This window comes from Caloenas nicobarica, chromosome 12 (assembly GCF_036013445.1).
Source record: "Caloenas nicobarica isolate bCalNic1 chromosome 12, bCalNic1.hap1, whole genome shotgun sequence".
In the NCBI taxonomy this organism is placed as follows: domain Eukaryota; kingdom Metazoa; phylum Chordata; class Aves; order Columbiformes; family Columbidae; genus Caloenas; species Caloenas nicobarica.
Window position 1 is genome coordinate 19,708,346 of NC_088256.1, and position 19,581 is coordinate 19,727,926.

Consider the following 19,581-nt stretch of genomic DNA (forward strand, 5'->3'; position numbering starts at 1 on the left):
CGAATAGGGACACTACAAGTGAAGCTGCTTCTGTCTGAGGAGGGGTATGGGCAGGGTGGTAATGCCTTCCTTGCTGAGGCAGAGAAGAGTGGTGAGCAACAGACCAAAGACAGTGTGGAGAGGAACGTGAAGAGGAGGAGTAGGAAAGAAGACTAGATCAGGGAGTGAAGGGAAAAGAGGGAAAACCCAAGAAATGCTGGAAAGATGAAAAAACCAGCAAAGGTAATTGGGCAGTGGATGTGGGCTGCTCAGTCCCTGAGCAGTAGGCTGTTCTGGGGTCTGGCAAAGCCAGTAGTGATGCCAGTGGTGGTCCCTTCTGCATGAGGTACCAGGTTGGAGACAGGGAGGCAGGCGCAGCTGGGAGACTGTCTCCATGGGGACAAACTGACCATCCCAGATGCTCCTCCCCAGGATTGTTTAGGACTGGACACCTCAGGTGATTAATGGGATCTCCTACCTTCCTTTGCCTGGTACAGGGGAGCTGCAGCAGCTGCCCTCCCAGTCCTGGGCAGGATTAGACTGCCCATCCCAGTGTTTCATTTTAATCAGAGTGGGTGGCACGGGAATGGGAAGTGCAATTAAAGAAATTCCAGCTTCTTATCTGAATCTTGCCAAGCTGTCCTGAAGGACCAGTCTTGGGGAGTTAATTGTATGCAGTGAGAAGGTTTATCTTCTAGCCCTTTCAAAGGAAATTTCTTTTTTGTCTCATCAAACAACCCACGAGCTTAAAGGACAAATAAACAAGAGCACCTGCCTGGAGTGCTAAGTATTATCTTCCAGTTATCCATGTGCTTCTGTCCCCACCTCTTCTCTTGCCCCACCTGCTTTCTTCTTGCAGCACAAAGTTGCTTCACACATGACATCATGGGGAGCATTTAAGCATTTAGCAGTAACTTTTGACACGCAAAGAAGACTTTGGAAAAATATGGCTTTGCTCTGCAAGCAGCTCAGGCATTTTTTAGAGATCATGGTAACTGGGTTGCATCCTTGTTTGCATCAGAAGGTGCTGACACATGACTTTCCACCCATGTCCTGTCCTGAGTGGTGAAAAAACAAACTAAAAGGAGGCAGCTCCTTCCCCATCGTGCTTTGCATAAAACTTCGTTGAAGTGTTCAGTATCTTCCCCTTTAATTAATTCTGCCCCATCTGCATACAGCATCCTGTGTCCGTACCTCTGCCTTTTCAGTAATAACCTCATCAGGGAGAGTGCAGACAGGCTGTGCCTCCATAAACCAGAGTCTGGCTGATGTCATGTCTCGACTGAAGGACTTTCCTTGATCCTTTGGGTAATGACTGTTAATCAGATGCTAAAACACACATGTCTAGGTCACATGCCCCTGGGGCTCACAGTGGGAGACTCCATGTGCCAGGGTATGTTCCCATGAAAAGAACAACGGGCACCATGGCAATCAGCGGTTACTCTGGGGTTGCATGTGAGGAGGACAGCAAGTGATGGTACAAGGGAACAGCTCAGAAGAAAGGGTTTAGAAGGGAAGAAACAGTCTGGTGTGGTTGTCCGTCATGAGTATAAAAGCCTGCATTTAGATGTCCCTGCTTGCACATGCATGGGAACCGGCATGAGCAGAGGTGTGTGGGAATGGGCAGGGACAAATCTCAGAAGCCAGCAATTGGTTTCAAAAGCTCTGTCCAGTTCCCATCTGCAGAAACTCCAAACGTGAGCAAACCATGATTGGGGAGTTTGCAATCAACAGAGCAGCATGGACAGCGTGTCTTGTTTGAAGGCTCCTGGCACAAGCACAGGACATAGTGATGGTTTTTAACAGCAAGTTTGTATTATAAAAAGAACACGGTCTCAACTGAAATTCCCTGGGCAGAGGTGAAAGTCATTCAGACAAGGACAGCGCTGCCAGTGTTGCTGCAGAAGTGAAACAGATGGGAAGTTCAGTGTGTCACCTTGAAAACACAGAACCTGAGAGCTCTGCTCCTTTTGTCCTTGCACGCTCTCCTAGTCACTCCAGCATCCTGTCCAGAAAGCTCTCTGGGGTCTGATTTGGAGAGAGGAGGACCTTGGAAACATAATGAAACTTAAATTCTCATTCTTTTGCTCTTTGTGTTGGGGAGATAAAACTCACCCAGAGTAAGGACACAGAGCTATCCACAAGCGAGGAGTCTCACACCACTAACAGGAGAACTGAGAAGGGTGATGCTGCCCAACTGCTTGCTGAAGTGGTCAGCATCAGGCATTAGCCTGTGCTGTTAGTACATGTCCTCTCTGCTGCTGCCTTGAGAGAGTGCTTGCACGTCATGCTAGAAGTACATTCCTGCCCGCGAGCTGTGGGGACAAGAAGTTGTGCATCAGATTTGAAGATTATTCTAAAATGTTATTTTATTTAGTTACCCAAGTGTGGAGAGCATCTCCAGACTTTTTGCTGTTATTGAGCGTGTTCTCTGGGAACGTAGAGCTGGCTGTTGGGAGCAGCCCGGGGTTTGTCAGAGATGTTTGCAGGCTGGGAGGATGTGTGGGATGTTGTGGAGAGTAAAATGCTTGCCTGTGCAGGGCTGTGGGGTGTAGAGTTGCTGAACGCAGGTCTGTCTGAAGGGAGGATGCTTGGGCTGACCCCTGTTTTGCAGAAGAGGGAGAGGCACAGAGCAACCTACCAGCCCATGAAAGAAACACACTCTGTTCCTGGCTCTCCTCCAGTAACTCCTGAGATTTTCCTGAGTTGCGGCACCGCAAAGAGTTTGCCTGTAACACGTGCTTTGCTTAGCTCTGTGATTGGCAGTACGGACCCATCCGATTCACATCAGCCCACCCAAAATACTGGCCAAAATACTTCCCAGAAAAGCAGCTTGCTTTATGGTACTGCAGCGAGGGATTTGCTTGGAGGCTCAGAGAGAAGGGGGCTCTACAAATAAAGACAAATATCGGAACAATAAGAGCTAGAATGAGACTGGCTAGGATATGAATTTCTCAGGCTCACTGTCATTTAGGATTTTTCCAAGCTGTCTCTCCAGCAGAGGAAAATGGAGGAACCTGTTTCCAGGTCTCTGTCTCCTCTATTTGGAGGTTTTCTTGTTGCTGTTGAATACAAGCGAAGTTGCAAAAAACATCTTTAAATGCTTAATTTAATCCTAATTTAGAAAGACATCTCAAACACATTCCATGGCTTTGCTTCTCACTTTGGCATTTGTCAGAAAGCTGAGCTCTTAAAGAACACAGAGAAAGAAGCTCATAGATGGATACAGAGGTACCATGGGGTCCCAACTCCTCTGTATCCTCCTAATTACATCCTTGACAGGGGGCAGCTGAACTGCACACACAAGCTTACTTTGAGCCATTTGAAAAGGATTTTCTGGCAGTGCACAGCTGTGTTTATTTGGTGTATAATTCTCTAGGGCCATGAAGATTTGGGCAGAGTGGCTGGGATGATCCAAGGAACATGGTTTAGGATAGCACACAATAAGAACAGTGGCCAGAGTCCAACTCTCTTGTGCTGGGGACAGGCTGATTTCTGAACCTCTCTGTTTTCTTTTGCATTGAAAAGTTTGGGATTTTCTTTGAAATTACTTTTCACATGGAAATGCCGTAGCTTTTCTGTTAAACTGTGTTTTTAAAAATGAAAGATTTAAAGGGTGCAGTAAAATCTTTTTTGTTAGTGTTTTATTTTTTCTTCCAAGATGAAATATTCTTATCAACTCCATATTCCCTTATTTCCCACAAATGCTCTTTACAGGACAGGGGTTTTTTTTCCATTAAATGTATTCAGATTTTACCATTTTCTAGAATTGGGTTTCCACCAGCATCTGTGGTGCCCACGTGAGGAAAACGAGGGCTGATCAGTGATGTGCAGTAGTGCTGGGCAACGACAGTGACCAAGAGCCAGCAGAGACGTGCTGAAAGGCTGAGTTGGACACGAGCCCACACAAGTAGCAGCAGCAATGCTGCAGGGTGTTCCTCAGCATTGCATAGTTTTCAGTGTTTGTCTTATGGGTACTTTATTATTTTAGGGCTAAAGTTTGATGTAAAATTGCATGCATGCCAACATGTGTGTGCTAGCCCATGTGTGATCCAAATGGTGCAGCCTAACTCTTAGAGTGATTCCTCTTATTTCACTAGCTCCTTCTGATGAAAACTCTAAAAAAGCCCATGCTTTTACAGAGAAGTTAACAACCTCCATGTGCAGCATAACAGATGGTACAGTAATGTTGGAGGAGTGTTTTACAATAACCTTTTTCCTCTCGGGGAATTTGAGGTATTGCGAAGTCTCTTTCTGATGCTTGAGAATGAATCAAGGACAGAGAGAAACTACAGGGGTGCAGGAGTTCAAGAAGCAGCACTGCCATAAGTTTTAGGGGCCGAGCTCATCCTGCCAAACTTCAGCTATTCAGCCTTGATCAGTCTGAGCTCTTCTAAGATCAGTAAGAGTTTGAGGCATTTCCAGAAGACAACTTGCACTAGTTCGTATTAGGATCTCCCTCCAGAAGTACCTCTCCCTCTCCAGTGACTGTAGGGAACCCATGGTCAAACACCTCCTATTTTAATCACCTTGGTCAGATGCCTGCAGCTAAGTGGGATCTGATTAATGCTCTGAGAAAGGCCTGAGCACTGTCCCACAGCTGATCAGTGCAGAGCCGCAGTCATGCAAGGTCCCTCAGCATCAATGCAAACCGCGCCTGGTGGGAACAGGTGCTAAAGTCTTCAGGAACTGTTGTGGTTTAACCCCAGCCAGCAACTAAACCCCACACAGCCACTCACTCACTCTCTCCCAGAGAGATGGGGGAGAGAATTGGAAGGATAAAAGTGCTTCCAAAGACCAGAGCATTTTTGTATAAATCTTGCCTCAGATAATTCTGAAGAAAATACATTTGTAAATGCCAATATTTCCCAATGGGTTTCCCACCTAGAGGCAAGGGAGCCAGCTCAGCTCGTACATTCTTCCTCGTGAACAGCTGTGCTTATGATAGCCACTGAAATTAGATCAAACTACAGGACAGAGACAATAACAGCTCAGATTTTTCAGAAGAGCTGAATGACTTGTGCACTACACCTTTTGTAAAAACTGGCTATGAATAGCGCAAAAGGAGGTCTTCAATGGTGATCCCTTCAGAAAATCTGGGCTTGACAACAAATACTAAACCCCTGAGACAGCTGACCCTCCGCTCTCACAGAATGTTAGCATTGGTTATCCCAGAGCTGAATGCTGAATTTTACAGCAGGACATTTGACCTGAGCAGCCAGCCCACAAGTGAGATCTCACAAGTGACTCCCGTTAGGAGTTAGAAACTGGTAGTGGCACTTAACATGGATTTATGATTGCATTTTTGGTTGCTTTCTCCTACACCGGAGATATTGCTGAGAAGCAATGTAAGCTCACACTGGCTCAAACAAGGTTTGCAGGGCTGGGGGAGAATACGTCAAATGTTGTGTTATTTTGGCCTCAACAGCTGGCAAGGAAAAGAAAACATCCCCAAGCAGAATAAAATCAGCCCTCCCCATATATGCAGTTTTCTTGGGCTGTCATTACCCCATCTTCTCCCTGCTGTGCCAATGCTGCTTTGCCTTACTGTGGGCTCTATTTCACTGCTTCACAACTTGATCCATGCCTTCATTACCACATACCCAATGTCCATGCATTACCCAGTGCAATCCAGAGCATTCAGATGCTGGAATGGGCTCTCCCCACCTTCTGTTTTCATGCAGTGGCCATGCTTGTGCTCTTGGCTTTGGGGGCTGCTGCTATCGCAGCTCTTTGTCTCCTCGTGTCTGTTTTGAGTGAACTGTAGAGGCAACACCATCACTTTGAACATGCTGCATCTGTCCCCATTTAGACATATGTCAGGACCTCATCCCTGTCACCTTTACTTATCGCTGTGTCTAACCAGGCTGAAGGATCAGTCCAGAGAGTGACTCGACGACCTGGTGGCAAATACTCTTTTCTCCTGATCTCATTCCTATGCAAGCGACATTTTAGGTACAAATCACTCATCACCGGTTGGCTGACAGTGGAGCAAGGTCAAGGAAAATGAAGCGGGCAGTTTTGTGCTGCCTTGCTCTGCCTCCCCGGGCAGGACATGCTGTCCAAAGGAGCGCCCTTAGAGTGCCGCATCTATTTTAACAGCACGCTGTGGAAGTCAGCTCTGAACCAGCAATGGAGGGAGGATGTGCTGCAGTCGTAAAAGTTCCACCAAGATAGATCAATAGAGAGAGGAGAAGAATGGGAGGGAGAGGTGAGCGAAGTCAGACGTTGTTCGTCTCTGCCCACAGGAGAGAGGGAGATGATAACTTCGTGGTCGTGGGGTTTAAAAGGAGTGGAAGGGAGTGAACTCCAAGTCAGAGAGGTGCTGTCAGGAGCAGGTGACAGCCTTTAGTGTGGGCTGGTGGAACTGGATTTGAGGGGCTGGTTCAGAGAGCCACTGAGTGCCAGACATGCTCCTGTACAGCACTAATTAGCAGGTTCTCAGCCAGGCTGAAAATAATAAGGAGCAAATTGACTTGCAGCAGCAAGCAGCAGAACAGTGGGCTAATGACGTGGGCTATTGCCAGCCTGATCCAGACAGGTACTGCACCCCAGAAATGCTGTTTATAGGTGAGCTAGGACACCCTGTCTCTCAGCAAAATCAAACGTCCTCATTATGGTGGAGACTCTATTTTCTGTCTGCAAAAGGCTCAAGCTTTTGAACTTGTTGCTCCAAGAGCTGGGTCCATAGCAGTCCTGCCCCAGCTTCCTTCTCTAATCTTCAGAAAGGGTATTGGTCCAAGAACCCTAGTGCCCCAGTTGTGTGACATGGATGTCTTGATCCTGAGCTAAAGATGAGTGTGGAAAGTTGTCAGTGGTCACTGGCACCTGCTTCCAGACTTAAAAAGCAAATGTTCCAGCTATGACTCCAAAATGGTGGCCTGCAGAGCAGAGGCCAGGGGTCTGCTTTGCCTGAATCCGTCTCAGAAAGACATGTTCTTCCTTCTCTTTCACAGGAATACACCATTGATATCTTCTTTGCTCAGACATGGTATGACCGGCGTCTTCGTTTCAACAGCACCTTGAAGGCCCTCACACTGAATACCAACATGGTGAGCCGCATCTGGATCCCGGATACCTTTTTTAGGAACTCCAAGCGGGCTGATTCCCACTGGATAACCACTCCTAATCAGCTCCTCCGCATCTGGAATGATGGAAAAGTGCTCTACACGCTCAGGTACATCCAGCAGGCTGAGGTGAGGGAAAAAGGAGCTGGTCAAAGTAGAGGAGGATTCCAGGTACCCTGGGACAGAGTAGTGGAGATGTCTCCCAGTGCTGGTGGGAGTACACATGCAGTGCTGGTTACAGAATGGGCTTCCTCTTCCCTGGATGAAGGCTTCAAAAAAAATCAAACTGGTTTTCCGTATCGTACTGAGAAAAAAGTCAAACCTACAAATGGTTTCCTAAACCAAAATCCTTTCAAAGTTTATGTTCGTCAGTCCAGCTATTTCATACTGATAATAAACATTTGGCTTTTGTTCCCATAAATTGTCACTCCCATAAAAGAATCTGAAAAGCTCATGAAACAAAAAGGCTTTTTGAACGTGAAAATTAGATAGTTTTTCTCACTTTGAAAATATCCAAACATATGTTTTGTTTTGCTGCTGTTTTGAAACAGTCCTGCAAACAGACTGATTTTCAACAAATTAGTGTTTCTTTCTCGAGGAAGTGAGCATCCCTCTGTCACACTGTGATGTTGGAATCAAACCACCTTCACCAACACAAAATCTTGATCTCCCTCTCTTTCTCTTCCTCTCTCAGGCTGACAATCGAGGCTGAATGTCTGCTACAGCTGCAGAATTTCCCAATGGACACTCATTCCTGCCCTTTGGTTTTTTCCAGTTGTGAGTACACATATTTTTAAAATAGTTTTAGGAGGCAGGCAGAGAAACTTCAGTAGAATAAAACTCTTCTGGGAAGACTATCCTCCCTTTTAGCTACATTTTTCACCTAGTCTCTACGACTCTCATCCTTTGCTATTACCCATTATGCCCCGAAGCATCCTCCTACTCCTGGGCTAGCAGAAGTCTTCAGGGACAATTCACAGCACCTCTGAGTTGCTCCTTAATTTGAGTGGATGTTTGGAGGTGATTATTTCACTGACCTGGTCATTCTGACCTACTAGACAGAATGTCTAGTCTATCCCTTCAGCTGGCACCCGTCCTGCCTTGCATCTTCCCACTTCTGCTGCTTTCTCAGGGGACAGCTTGACTTTCCAGACCTCAGCCCAGAGACAAGCCCACTTTCTGCACCCAAGGCCATCACAAAACAGGGGTAATAAGACCTCATCTCTTAGTTTTCACTTGTCCATTGTCATCAGCAAACGGGGCTGCTGATGTTGGCACATCTTCACTGGTAATTTTGCAGGGAGCCTTTCTGCACCAAGACATTCTTGTCCTCATGCGTTGGTTGGAAATCTGATTTAGTCATCTTAGCTCGGGTTCACGTCTCCTGCTTCCCCTGCCACTGAAGAGATGGAGCTCATGTGGCTCTGAGGTGCTTCAGTGGGAGGCAGCATGCTGAGGAGATACCATCCTCTCATCTCCCACCATCCCTCATTTTTTGCTAATTAATAGTACATGCCATAAACGCTTGATAATTAGAAGCACGCTTTTAGTTAGCTGCCAAGCTCTTGCTCTTTCCCTCCTCTGAGGAACTCTCTCGTAGGTGTCGAGGTCCCTACTTCACAGGAGGCTTGTTTCTTTGTCAAGAAAGCCAGAGCCAGGAGAAGCCATGCTCAAGCCTGCAGGAGCCAGGTCTCCTTCTCCACGAAGAACACACCCTTTCTTTTCCATACACAGATAGCTCCCAGGGCGAGAAGTACAAAGATAGTCAGACCAGCCACAGCTGTGTAACCTCGCCTGTTGGCATCTTTATGTTCCTGGTGTACTCATGCTTGGGGAGGGAAGGTAGTCATGAGGAGTGGTGAAGGCCCCATGCTGCCCCAGGGAGCTAAAACTCTTAAAGATTTCAGGCCCGGGGAGTCCTCTTACACCAGCTCAAGTCTCATTCCCACCAGTGCAGCCCTTAGAAACGCTCCATTTCTATCATTGCTTTTCCCACCCCTAGGATTCGAAGCAGCCCACAAGGGGAGATGCTGTCCCTACTCCCACTGCATGCAGGGATGCCTAAGGGAATCTAAACAAAAGGCATCAGAAACGCTTGCCAGAAAGCTTCTTGTCTAGAAAACAGCTAGAGTGAGATGCCAGTGCTTTTGCAGCCAGGGTGGTGAACGACATGGAGGCACATGACGTACTCTTTCATTTATGTCCCTGCCACTTTTCGCAGATGGCTACCCACGTGAGGAGATTGTCTATCGCTGGAGGCGCTACTCCATTGAGGTCTCCGACCAGCGCACCTGGAGGCTCTACCAGTTTGACTTCACGGGGCTGAGGAACACCTCGGAAGTTCTCAGGACTGGGGCAGGTGAGGCAAAGGGAGACAGCCCACAGAAACATGTGTTCGAGACCTCGTGGGAGGCAAAGGAGTCATCAGACAAGTCCATGGTGGTGGGGAAGGAAGGTCACAACAGCACAGTTAGAGAAATGTAAAAATGAAGGGATGGACTAGAGGGAGCAGAGGTGATAGAGATGAGGGGTGAGGGGAAGACGAAGCAGGGGTAGGTCAGAACCACTGATATCTGTGAACTGTGGGGTGACAATGCTGATGTGAATGGAGCGATCCCTAATTGAAGGATCAGGAGAGAGTGGTCACGGAGCTCAGATCCCCTCTTGCTGCACTATGTGCATACTATGTGATCCCTGGGTGATGCTTGGAATTGGAACAGGGGTGGGGAAATCAGAACTTGCAGGCCTCAGTCTTCCTTGATGTAAAGTTGTGTGGGGCTGGTGAACACCTGAATTATGTTTTAAGAGACAGGAACAAGGCCGAGCGTGTGAAGAAACAATGGAATGGAGGCCCTTCAACTCCTCCTCCTCATAATAGCTCACATCCCCTTTCCTTCCCACAGACAACTGAGAAACGCCTCTTTGGGTTCCTGCAGGGGGGGCGAGCTCATATTTTTAAGCCCGCTGAAGCAGCAAGTTCAGGTAGTGCTGCTTCCACTCTGCAGAAAGCTGCTGTTGCCAACACCGGCACCAGCCTCTAACCGGAGTAGAAAGGCAGCACAAACTGGGAGAAGAAGCGGTGCAGTGAAAGTGTGTTGAACGCACCAGTGGCTGTCTGACATTTGTAATTCTCTTTTTTTTGGTAATTGCTTGCAAGCTCCATCTTAACTCTAGAGCTGTCGGGTGGCTTTCTTCCAGTACTCACTAGGAGCCTCTGAAAAAGAAGAAGAACCTCAGCTGTAAGTTGCTAAATGAGCAATTAGGATGTACAGCACCACATGCCTTTTCCAGGGGCAGAACCAGGGTCTCAATGAAAGCGATTGAAGGACACCTCCTTTGTCACAGCTCAGGTAGTTAGTTGGCAAGCCAGGCCATGTAGCCTGTTACAGCTAAATAGCTTCTATAGAAAAGAAACCCTTGCAGCAATGAGCTGAAGATGAATGCTCTCTAGTTTCTTCCCTGAAATTTTTCCAGTGTGTTTATCAGTGTGCTCGGACACACAGCCAGGCCAGTATAAATGCAGCCTCACAGCCACATAGCCAGCCAGGCAGATAGCCCGTTAGGCAACCACAAAGTGAGCTCTTAAATTAGTCACAAAGACGTCAAGTCAGACAGCTACAGAGCCAGCCGGGTAGCCACAGAGTCCACTAGCCACAAAACCAGCAAACCAGCCACAATGCCAGCAAGTCACCAAACCTGCTCAGCCAGCCGCACATCTGTCCGTGAAGCTGACAACGTGGGCAACCGCAAAGCCAGACACAAAACCAGATAGCCAGGCATTTAAAACAAGAAAACCTCATCGGAAACGCTCCACATTCTGAAAATTTGCTGATTTTGTGCTTTAGGAAGCTACATGTTATGACTCCAATGTCTCTGATGCTTTTTCCTAGGGGAGTACATGGTGATGACAGTTTCTTTTGACCTAAGTAGACGTATGGGTTATTTTGCCATTCAGACCTACATTCCCTGCATCCTGACTGTTGTTCTCTCCTGGGTTTCCTTCTGGATCAAGAGAGACTCTACGCCAGCCAGGACATCTCTGGGTAAGAGACAGGTTGTTGCATGCCTGATGCTTGTTGAACTCTGCAAGGCTAGCAGGCTGGCAGTGATGGGGTACAAAATCTCCTAAAGCACTCTGCCATTTTCCGGCATTATTCAGCTTACTGGAGGCTGGTCCACTCCTCCATCTTTCTGTGTGTAACACCATCCTCAAGCTTAACCAAATCTCCAGCTGTGCGGGCTTGGGCTACTGGATTCTTTCAGGATAGCACAACACTCATATCTTGATCTGAGACCTGAGCCTAATCTTTTCCAAGTTGACAATGTGTTATTCTCATGTGCCAGCAGGGAGAGGGAAGGGGTGAGCTGTGGCACTGCAGCATTGGCCAAAGGGCTCCTGTCACATGCAGGTGACCTGCACTTCCTCACGATGTTTCAAGGGTTCAGTGTAGGACCAGCGACATAAAGCTTGTAGGGTGATGAGTGAAGTTGCTCAGCTGTATCCACAGAGTCCCACGCTCTGGCAGGATACGGAACGCTGATAAGTCCAGCCTTTCTGTGTCAGTCACACCACACTGGGAGTCCAGGATGTGGCAACAGCTCTGCCTATTGTTTAGATTTTCTCAGCAACCTGCGGTGGCTCTTTGAGGCAGGAAAAAGCTTATGCTGATTGAATCCCGCTCTGGTAGGCACTAGAGAGGTCTTTATGCATCTTTAATGCGGTTCGGCTGTATCTGCATTTTGCAGCAAGCTCTGCTTCCCAGCACCGTCCTTCCCATCAGCCCCACCGACTTTCCCTTTAATTGGAGGTGGCATTCCCAGCCCTGGCTGCAGCCTCTGCAGGGAGGGAGAGGAGAGGCGAGGGGCCAACACTATCAGGCAGGACTATTCAGAGCCCATCCATTATGACCATCTCTCCCCACCTCCCTATCAAAATCAATTTCTTTGGTGCTTATTTTGAGAGCAGGAGAAGGAATGGGGTGTCATTTCCAATGGAGGTGAGGCTACGCCATGATCCGTAGCTGGGAAAGGAATGAACAGCAAGAGGCAAAATGTTCTGAACAGCAAGAGGCAAAGTGTTCTGCACAGCAGACACCACTATGGTGGCTGTCTCAAAAAAACAAAGGCAAGTTTCCCGAGGAGGGGAGCCCTTCTCTCTGGGAAGGGACCTCAGCACATCAAGAATAATGTATTCTCTCCACAGCCCCTGTTGTACTTAATACAAATGATCCCCAGTACATTTCAAGCCCATCAGCCTACATTAAGGAGATGTAAATGGGACCAGTTCCATTGGCATTTCAAATATATGGGAAGTCACATCACATCTGCTAATGCAAAGATAGCAGGAAAATATGAAAATCTCTTGCCACGCTCCCATCCAGAGCCATTGGGGTGACCCCAAGAAAGGGTGGCAGGTGGATTTAGATAACTGTTAGAGAAGGAAGAGCAGGTGGAGTTTCTGTTTCTTTTCCACAACCTAAAAAGCAGTAGATAAGATCACAATACAGCATCACAGGATGATAGGGATTGGAAGGGACCTCAAAAGATCATCTAGTCCAGTCCCCCAACTCTTGCAGCTGATCTTTTTTTGGCTCCTGATACTTTATCTCTGGAAACAGATCTGTGAGTATTACTGCTGCTGCAAAAACAATTTCAAGCCCCATTCAAGTGATGGTTTTAAGCTAGAAGAGGGTAGATTCAGTCTGATTGACCTAACCCAGTTGAAGGTGTCCCTGCTTATTGCAGGGGGGGGGTTGGACTAGATGACCTTTGAAGGTCCCTTCCAACCCAAATTATTCTATGATGAGCTTTGCATTTGGCTAAAGTCATCCTGGGAAGAAAATGCTCAGAGACAAAGGGAACAGGGGCCTTTGCTTTCCAGCTCTGGTTCACATCAGACAGAAACAGCAGTCCTGTGTCATCTGAGACATTGCCATGCTTATTGCTGACTCAGCCGGACATCACTGACTGAATCCCAACTCACCTGTTGCCTGCCCAAAACCATCCATCAAGTCTTATTGCCTCTTAGCATGTCCTTCCTTTGGACACTCCTCCCATCATCCAAGCCATTGTTCCTGTCTACAGCCTTAGGCAGAGTTTGAGTTCCCCACTCCTTTACTAGTCCACATCGATGTCCTGTGTGACACGTGGGTTTTGAACAGCTCTTTTTCCATGGAGCATTGTTAGAGGGCACCTCAAGGCCAGAGTCTCGATAAGTAGAGCAAAAATAGCACCAGGCAACCAGAGGAATTTCTCTCCCACAGGAAAGGAAAAATGGGGATGTTTTGGGGGCTGGATGCATGTAGAAGACAGAAGTGCTCCTCTTCATTACTTAAACCAGCTCTTTTCTCTCTTAGGTATCACAACTGTGCTAACAATGACCACCCTGAGTACCATCTCCCGCAAGCACCTTCCCCGTGTTTCCTATATCACAGCCATGGACCTCTTTGTCTCTGTGTGCTTCATCTTCGTCTTTGCAGCTCTCATGGAGTATGCTACACTCAACTACCTGGTGGGAAACAAGAAACCACTTGAGCACAACAACAGGAAAGCCAGGCTGGTAGGTCGAAGGCACCAGCTGAGGTGGATGCTGTTAGAATCCCAAAATATTTAGAAATATCCCTCCTGAGCCTCCACTGGCAACTGCTGACATAGTTTAGTGCCTGACCCATACCATCTTCATAAGGTCCTCAGACCACTGTACGTGCTAGGTCTGAGCACCTGAAATGTGAGACAGCACCAGAAAAAGAAGCTGAGGCTCCCCTAAAACAAGGAGGTCCCTGTAAGTGCCAGGCACACTGTGATCTCTTCAAAATTGCTGGACAGCTTATCAGTATAGTTTAGGATGACTCATGTGACCAAATGTAAATGTCTACTTTAAGACAGGGTGATCCACACCCAGGTTCTTCACCTCTACTGATTTGGTGTCTGTGGCTTACAGAGGTATCTTAGGTCACAGAGATGCAGAAACTTACTTTGTTTTGTGGTCTGTCCATCAGAGGACATCATGAGTGTGGGGACAGTGAACTCAAAGTGGTCATCATCCTCTTGAGATCTGCCCGAGCTCATGGCAGGTACTGCTGACAGACACATCAGCTGAAACAGGCCTCTGAATTGGGACAGAACTGAAACCAAAAAAGACAGATCTCTTCTGTGCCAGCCTCGTTTCCTAGCACAGGTGGAGAGAGCTCTTCCATGAGGCTGATATGTCTCCTCTCCTGGGCCAAGAGGTTGGGAGTCACACACAGGCTTTCCCCAGCTTTTCTCCAGCAGCTGACAGCAACCAGAAGACATATCTGGACTGTATGCTGTGTATTCAAAGACAACTGAGCTGAGGGGAATGAGGGAAGAGGCTAGCACAGCTGAAACCAGACAGGTCCTGTTTCTGCACTGACTATTAGTGGCAAAGATAGGGAATCAGGAAATTAGATCTTTGCTGATGAAGGCTACTCCCTAGGGTGCCAGGGATGAAACTCAGTCATACAGGGAGGTGCCAGTCCCCACAGTATGCCAAGGTGGTAATTTACAGCCACATGCAGAGATGGGGGATGATCAGTCATCCTTCTCCATTGAACTGCGACTATGCTATGAACTGATCGCTTGCCAATTTGATGAGTTTTGGTGTCTAGAACATGTTTTCTTGCCTTTTCCTTCCCTTTAATCCACCTACCCCTCCTCATTACAGCCACCTGCCAGTGCACAGGTGATGCCGTCCTTTACCACCATCAACATCAACAACATCATGCACTGGCCCACAGAGATAGAGGAAGATGAGGATGAAGACCCTAGCTCCCCATGCCTGGAAGGAAAGGAATGCGAGAGGTTCTTCTGCTGCATTGAGGACTGTCAGACGGGAATGTGGCGGGAAGGGAGAGTCCGCATTCACATCTCCCGCCTGGACTCCTACTCTCGTGTCTTCTTCCCCACTGCCTTCCTGCTCTTCAACATTGTCTACTGGATTGCCTATCTCTATCTCTAGCCGTTCTTTGTCCTCAGCTGGACTGGACTGGAGACCAGCAAGATGGGCTTCTGAAGGAACATAGAGAACAGCATCTCTTCCATCGTAGTTGATTGTCGGTCTGAACAATCCAATCTGGTGATTCCCTCTTCCTGCTCTCTCATCTCTTCTGAGAAGAACCAGACAGCTTTTTTTTAGCCTTCTAACATTTCTTTTTAGAGAATCTACCTTTCCCAAACAGCTCCCTCTCTAGCACCACCAGCATTTTACTCCTTGTAAGATTGCCCAAAAATGTTTTATTCCCATCTCAAACATTAGGGATTTTGTCAAAACCAAAAACCTTAATGCATTTCATTTTTCCACCCAATCTTACACCAAAATTCCATGCGAAGTGATGGCAAATGGAGTTTTCTACATAGTTGTTAAGACTGCAGAAGAAATAAAGGAGATCTTACAACTTCTGCACCAATTCAACCAGAATAGACTTTTTGGAGTGCTAGAGGCTTGGAAAGGCCAGACAGAAAGAAGTGTGAAAGAGAGCAGCAGGACAGCTTTCCCACAGTAGCTAGGCTGGGCTAAAATGTTTTGAACCTGTCCAGAAAGCTGCCAGTGGCACCGACAAGGATGGAGTAGCTGCGAGCCTCCACCAGCTCCCTGTAGAATATCTGGGGAGCGCTCCTCATGGATCACTCCACTTGTTGTACCAAGTGGCACCCAGGGCATCCACCCACAGAGGCGTTGCTGATTCTCATCAGATGGTGGTAAAAAGCATTTCACAAGTATGAAGGGCCCATCTGCCTTACTGGAGCAGACTTCAGGGCCCACGGTGACTTTCGGCTTTGCGATCAGGACATTGAGCAGGCTATGGAGCTTACGTTGGGCATAGCCAAAAGAGGGAGAATGTCCTTACGCTACAAAGAGCAGAAGAAGTCTCATGAGCCAGGTGTGAGGCGGCTTTCTTTGGCCTGTCTCATGTGAGCTGGGCCCTGTTGTACCGTGCATCGTAGCAGGGCCGTTCTCTTCTTCACAGCAACACTTGTTGAGACCGTCAGATCTGTGCTTGGTAGCAGGTGCTGACCTGAGAAAGGGGTACTAGAAAACAGAACACGATCAGCTACCAGTGCTTCACCTACCAGTAGAAGGGAGAGGGTGTTCCTGCCGCTCGAGTGTGTTTCCCTGCTTTTTTTTTTTTTTTTTTTTTTAATTTCATAAAAAAAACTGACTTCACTACAAGACATTTCACTAAGATTTCACTATGGCTCCTTCCAGTTCCCACCAATACTTGTCCCTTTTCTTCCCAAAAATCAGGAAATGGAGCAAGTCATCCTTGGTATATTTCAGAAAGGTCAGACATAGTAAGGTGGTTCCTTATGGGCCATCTTAAAGGGCTAGAGAAATGCATAACACAGTCTCAACTGGGAACAAACTACATAAGGCAGAAGAGGAAATTTAGGCTCAAGGTCCATAATGTGTAAATCAGCTGCATCCTCATTTATACCAACTCCTGAGGTAGCCCACAGCATGATTGTGAAAAGCAATGTGCCATTAATAGTTACTTACTGTGTAAATTACAAACAAAAAAAGAAATTTTTAAAACCAGCATGTTTTAGAAACAATTAGTACTTAAAATGCTTGTCAGGAAAAGAAAGCTTGGCAAGGCTGCAGAGAAAAAGTTAGAACCGGCTGGCTCACAGCACAGCTAACAGGAGCAGGAGGTTTTACGTATTCTTAGAGAGCAATTTGATCTGGTTTAAAGATGGATTTTGACACTGTTAAATCTGATCTGAGTAATGAAGTGTCATGTTTAATTCATTCATAAATACATCCTTACCTTGGTTCCAGAGAAGCAGCTAGACCGCCTAATTAAGTATACAATAGTACAACACTCAGCTAAGTATAACCTAATGGGGGTCAGAACAGCATAGCTCTGGAAGGGGAAATTGTGCCTGTCTAACCTGTTACAGTTCTTCTTTTAAAATACCAAGTAAGAGATAAAGGTTACCCAGAAGCATAATTTGCTTAGCTACTCCGACAGCTTTCGAAAGGATGGGAAGAAATTATGGCATGTGGTTCTAACTGAGGAAATTGATTTAGCAAAAGAATTATTAAGGAGGTTCTAATTAGAGGAAATTAACTGAGGAGAAGGGAAAAAAGAATTGTTAAGGAGGCTCTAATTAGAGGAAATTAATGTTTTAGAAAGAAAGTCACAGAGAGGGAGAAGTCTAAGAAAAGAATCAAAACAACTTCCAGACAAGGAAAGCTGCCGACTCCCAGCCAAGCAGGTTGATGTTCTGCTCCTGATAGCAAAGTGCTATTAGACGTAGCAACAGAAAAACCTCCTGTGACTCAACCATACACTGACGGGGAGCTGTATTGAACAGGGTCCTGTCATCTCTGTGGGGAGCCAAAAGGAAAGAGCATCCTGTATTAAAACTGGTCCACATGACAGGCTCTGAGCAAAGCCTGTCTTCCCATGTCAGAAGGCAGTTGCTGGCATGTGCATGGGAAGGGGAACCCCAATAGCAAACCAGGGCCTGTGCCAAACATGCTCATTAACAGTACAGTGGCATAAAAGCTGTGCAGGCAATATAGGCTGCAGTGAACAAGGGCAGCAAAATGTGGAAGCGAAGCATGTGAGAAAGGGATGGTGGAAGGGAGAATTTAACACCTATGTGCAAAAGAGTCCAAACATCTGCAGTTCACTGTAGCTTTGAAGTACTCAGGAGCCTTGACAGACACAGATGATTGTCACGGGCACCAGAGTACAGACATCAGCCCTAAAAGCAGCCTTGTTGAAACAGACCTTTTATAGAATCAGCCAGTAGAGAAGCAGAGTGTACAAGAGACCTAAGAGGATGACAGAGCCTTGGGCAAAGTAGACTTGCAAGATTATAAGATTTCACCAACAAAAAAAAAAAGATAAAGCCAACACACACCTAGGTAATTTAACCAATGATGGAGGATTTGACAGTGGAAAATAGTCTAGTGTGGGCTGGAGCACAAGAAAGCTGATTACTAAGGCTGCGGAAGGAGGAGGGAGGGGGCTTTTTGGCTTAGGGAAATCTGTGCCCATCATAAATAGCTCAATAAATAAAGGCATGCACAAATTCAGTCATGTTTTGAAGTTTATACAGTATCTCAAAAAAAGGAAGCTAAGAAAAGACAGAAAGAAAAATCCACCGTTTTTTGGAACTACTTTGCAAAGCTCCACTTTCCCGAAAAACGCTTTCCCTGCTGCGAGCAGGGAATCCAAGGCACAGAGACATCCATAGCTGCGTGCAGCCCTGCTCAGCAAGGCAGCTGGAGCAGAGCCCCACTGGTCCCCTGCTAGAGCAGCATAAACCACCTGCCCTTCCCTGCATGCTGCGGTTTCTGCCGTCATGCTGGAGTGGGCTATGGGACCGCAGAGTCTCTCAGCCCAGGACAGCTGTTGAATTTTCACTAGTGTCTGACTGGCTCACTCCAGGTGACACAGCCCGAGAACATGGGGCTGAGCCGAGCTGTGCCGGATAGGAAGAACGGAGACACCTGGGTGGCTGCGCCACCTCCTCGTCTTATGTAGGTTTCAACTTTCTTCCCCACACAGAAACTCGGTGGAGGAGCCACTTATTGCCACCATCACAGGTGAGTTGGTGCTGGGCTTTCCTCACCTCCTCCCTGCCCTTCCTGGGGACAAGTGAGTTGCCTTCCCACCCCCAACACCTACAGAGGACCTCTGTCAGACAACTACTACATTACAAGTTTCCTTACCAGTGGCTGAAGAGTGTCTGATGCTGACTATCATGGCTGATCCCATAGCAGAACATACATCCAAAGTTAGGGAACTTTGCTGTGAACAGGGTGAGTTCCACATCTTTCTGGACAATCATCCTTGGAACTTCCAGGATGAAGTCGATGATGAATTCATCTGCCACATCTGTCTTTAGGCTCTGCTCCAACCTGTGGACATATGTACTGTTTCAAATGCCTTGAAAACTTCATGCAGGAGTATAAATCTGTCCTGTGGATCAGAAAAGGCTTTCTTTCCAGCAGTGCCACAAGTGGCAGAAAGTTCTGCAGCTGAAGTGGTATCACTAGAGACTGCAGAGGCTGGACTGGTCAACCCATCTTTTGAGGAGGCTGAAGAAGACCTTCCTCAGAGAGTTAGAGTTACAGCTGAAATGAAAACAACTGAAATTCACCAAGAAGACGTGGAAGAAGAGTTGAGGATGAAGATAGATAGGGGTAGAGACGCCCCACCGGGAAACATTGTTCAAGAAGAATTGCAGGATTCCGTCATTGCTGCAGATGAATAGCACCTGGGGACCATATTCTTCAAGCAGATGGTGTCAACATCAGCAGTGTGGCTCACTGCCAACTGTCTCCTTGCTGTGCCACCCAGGGCTCAGTACTGAGGCCAGTTCTGTTTAATATCTTCATCAGTGATAGGGACAAGGGGATCAAGCATATCCTCAGTAAGTTTGCACATAACACCAAGTTGGGTGGCAGCGTTGATCTGCTGGAGGGTAAAAAGCTGCTACAGGCTGGATTGATGGGCTGAGGCCAATTGTATGAGGTTCAACAAGGCCAAGTGCCAGG

General features: G+C 47.2%; 1 protein-coding gene across 1 annotated transcript in view; it reads left to right on the forward strand.

The window, feature by feature from the left end:
• Nucleotides 1-15,024, forward strand: part of LOC135993363 (gamma-aminobutyric acid receptor subunit gamma-4) — a 33,984-nt gene extending 18,960 nt beyond the window's left edge. Inside the window, exons 4-9 of the mRNA XM_065643173.1 lie at nt 6,936-7,156; nt 7,741-7,823; nt 9,268-9,405; nt 10,937-11,089; nt 13,403-13,605; nt 14,731-15,024. Of these exons, the coding sequence (XP_065499245.1) occupies nt 6,936-7,156; nt 7,741-7,823; nt 9,268-9,405; nt 10,937-11,089; nt 13,403-13,605; nt 14,731-15,024 (1,092 nt within the window). The remainder of the gene's footprint in view (nt 1-6,935; nt 7,157-7,740; nt 7,824-9,267; nt 9,406-10,936; nt 11,090-13,402; nt 13,606-14,730) is intronic.
• The last annotated feature ends 4,557 nt before the right edge of the window (nt 15,025-19,581 follow it).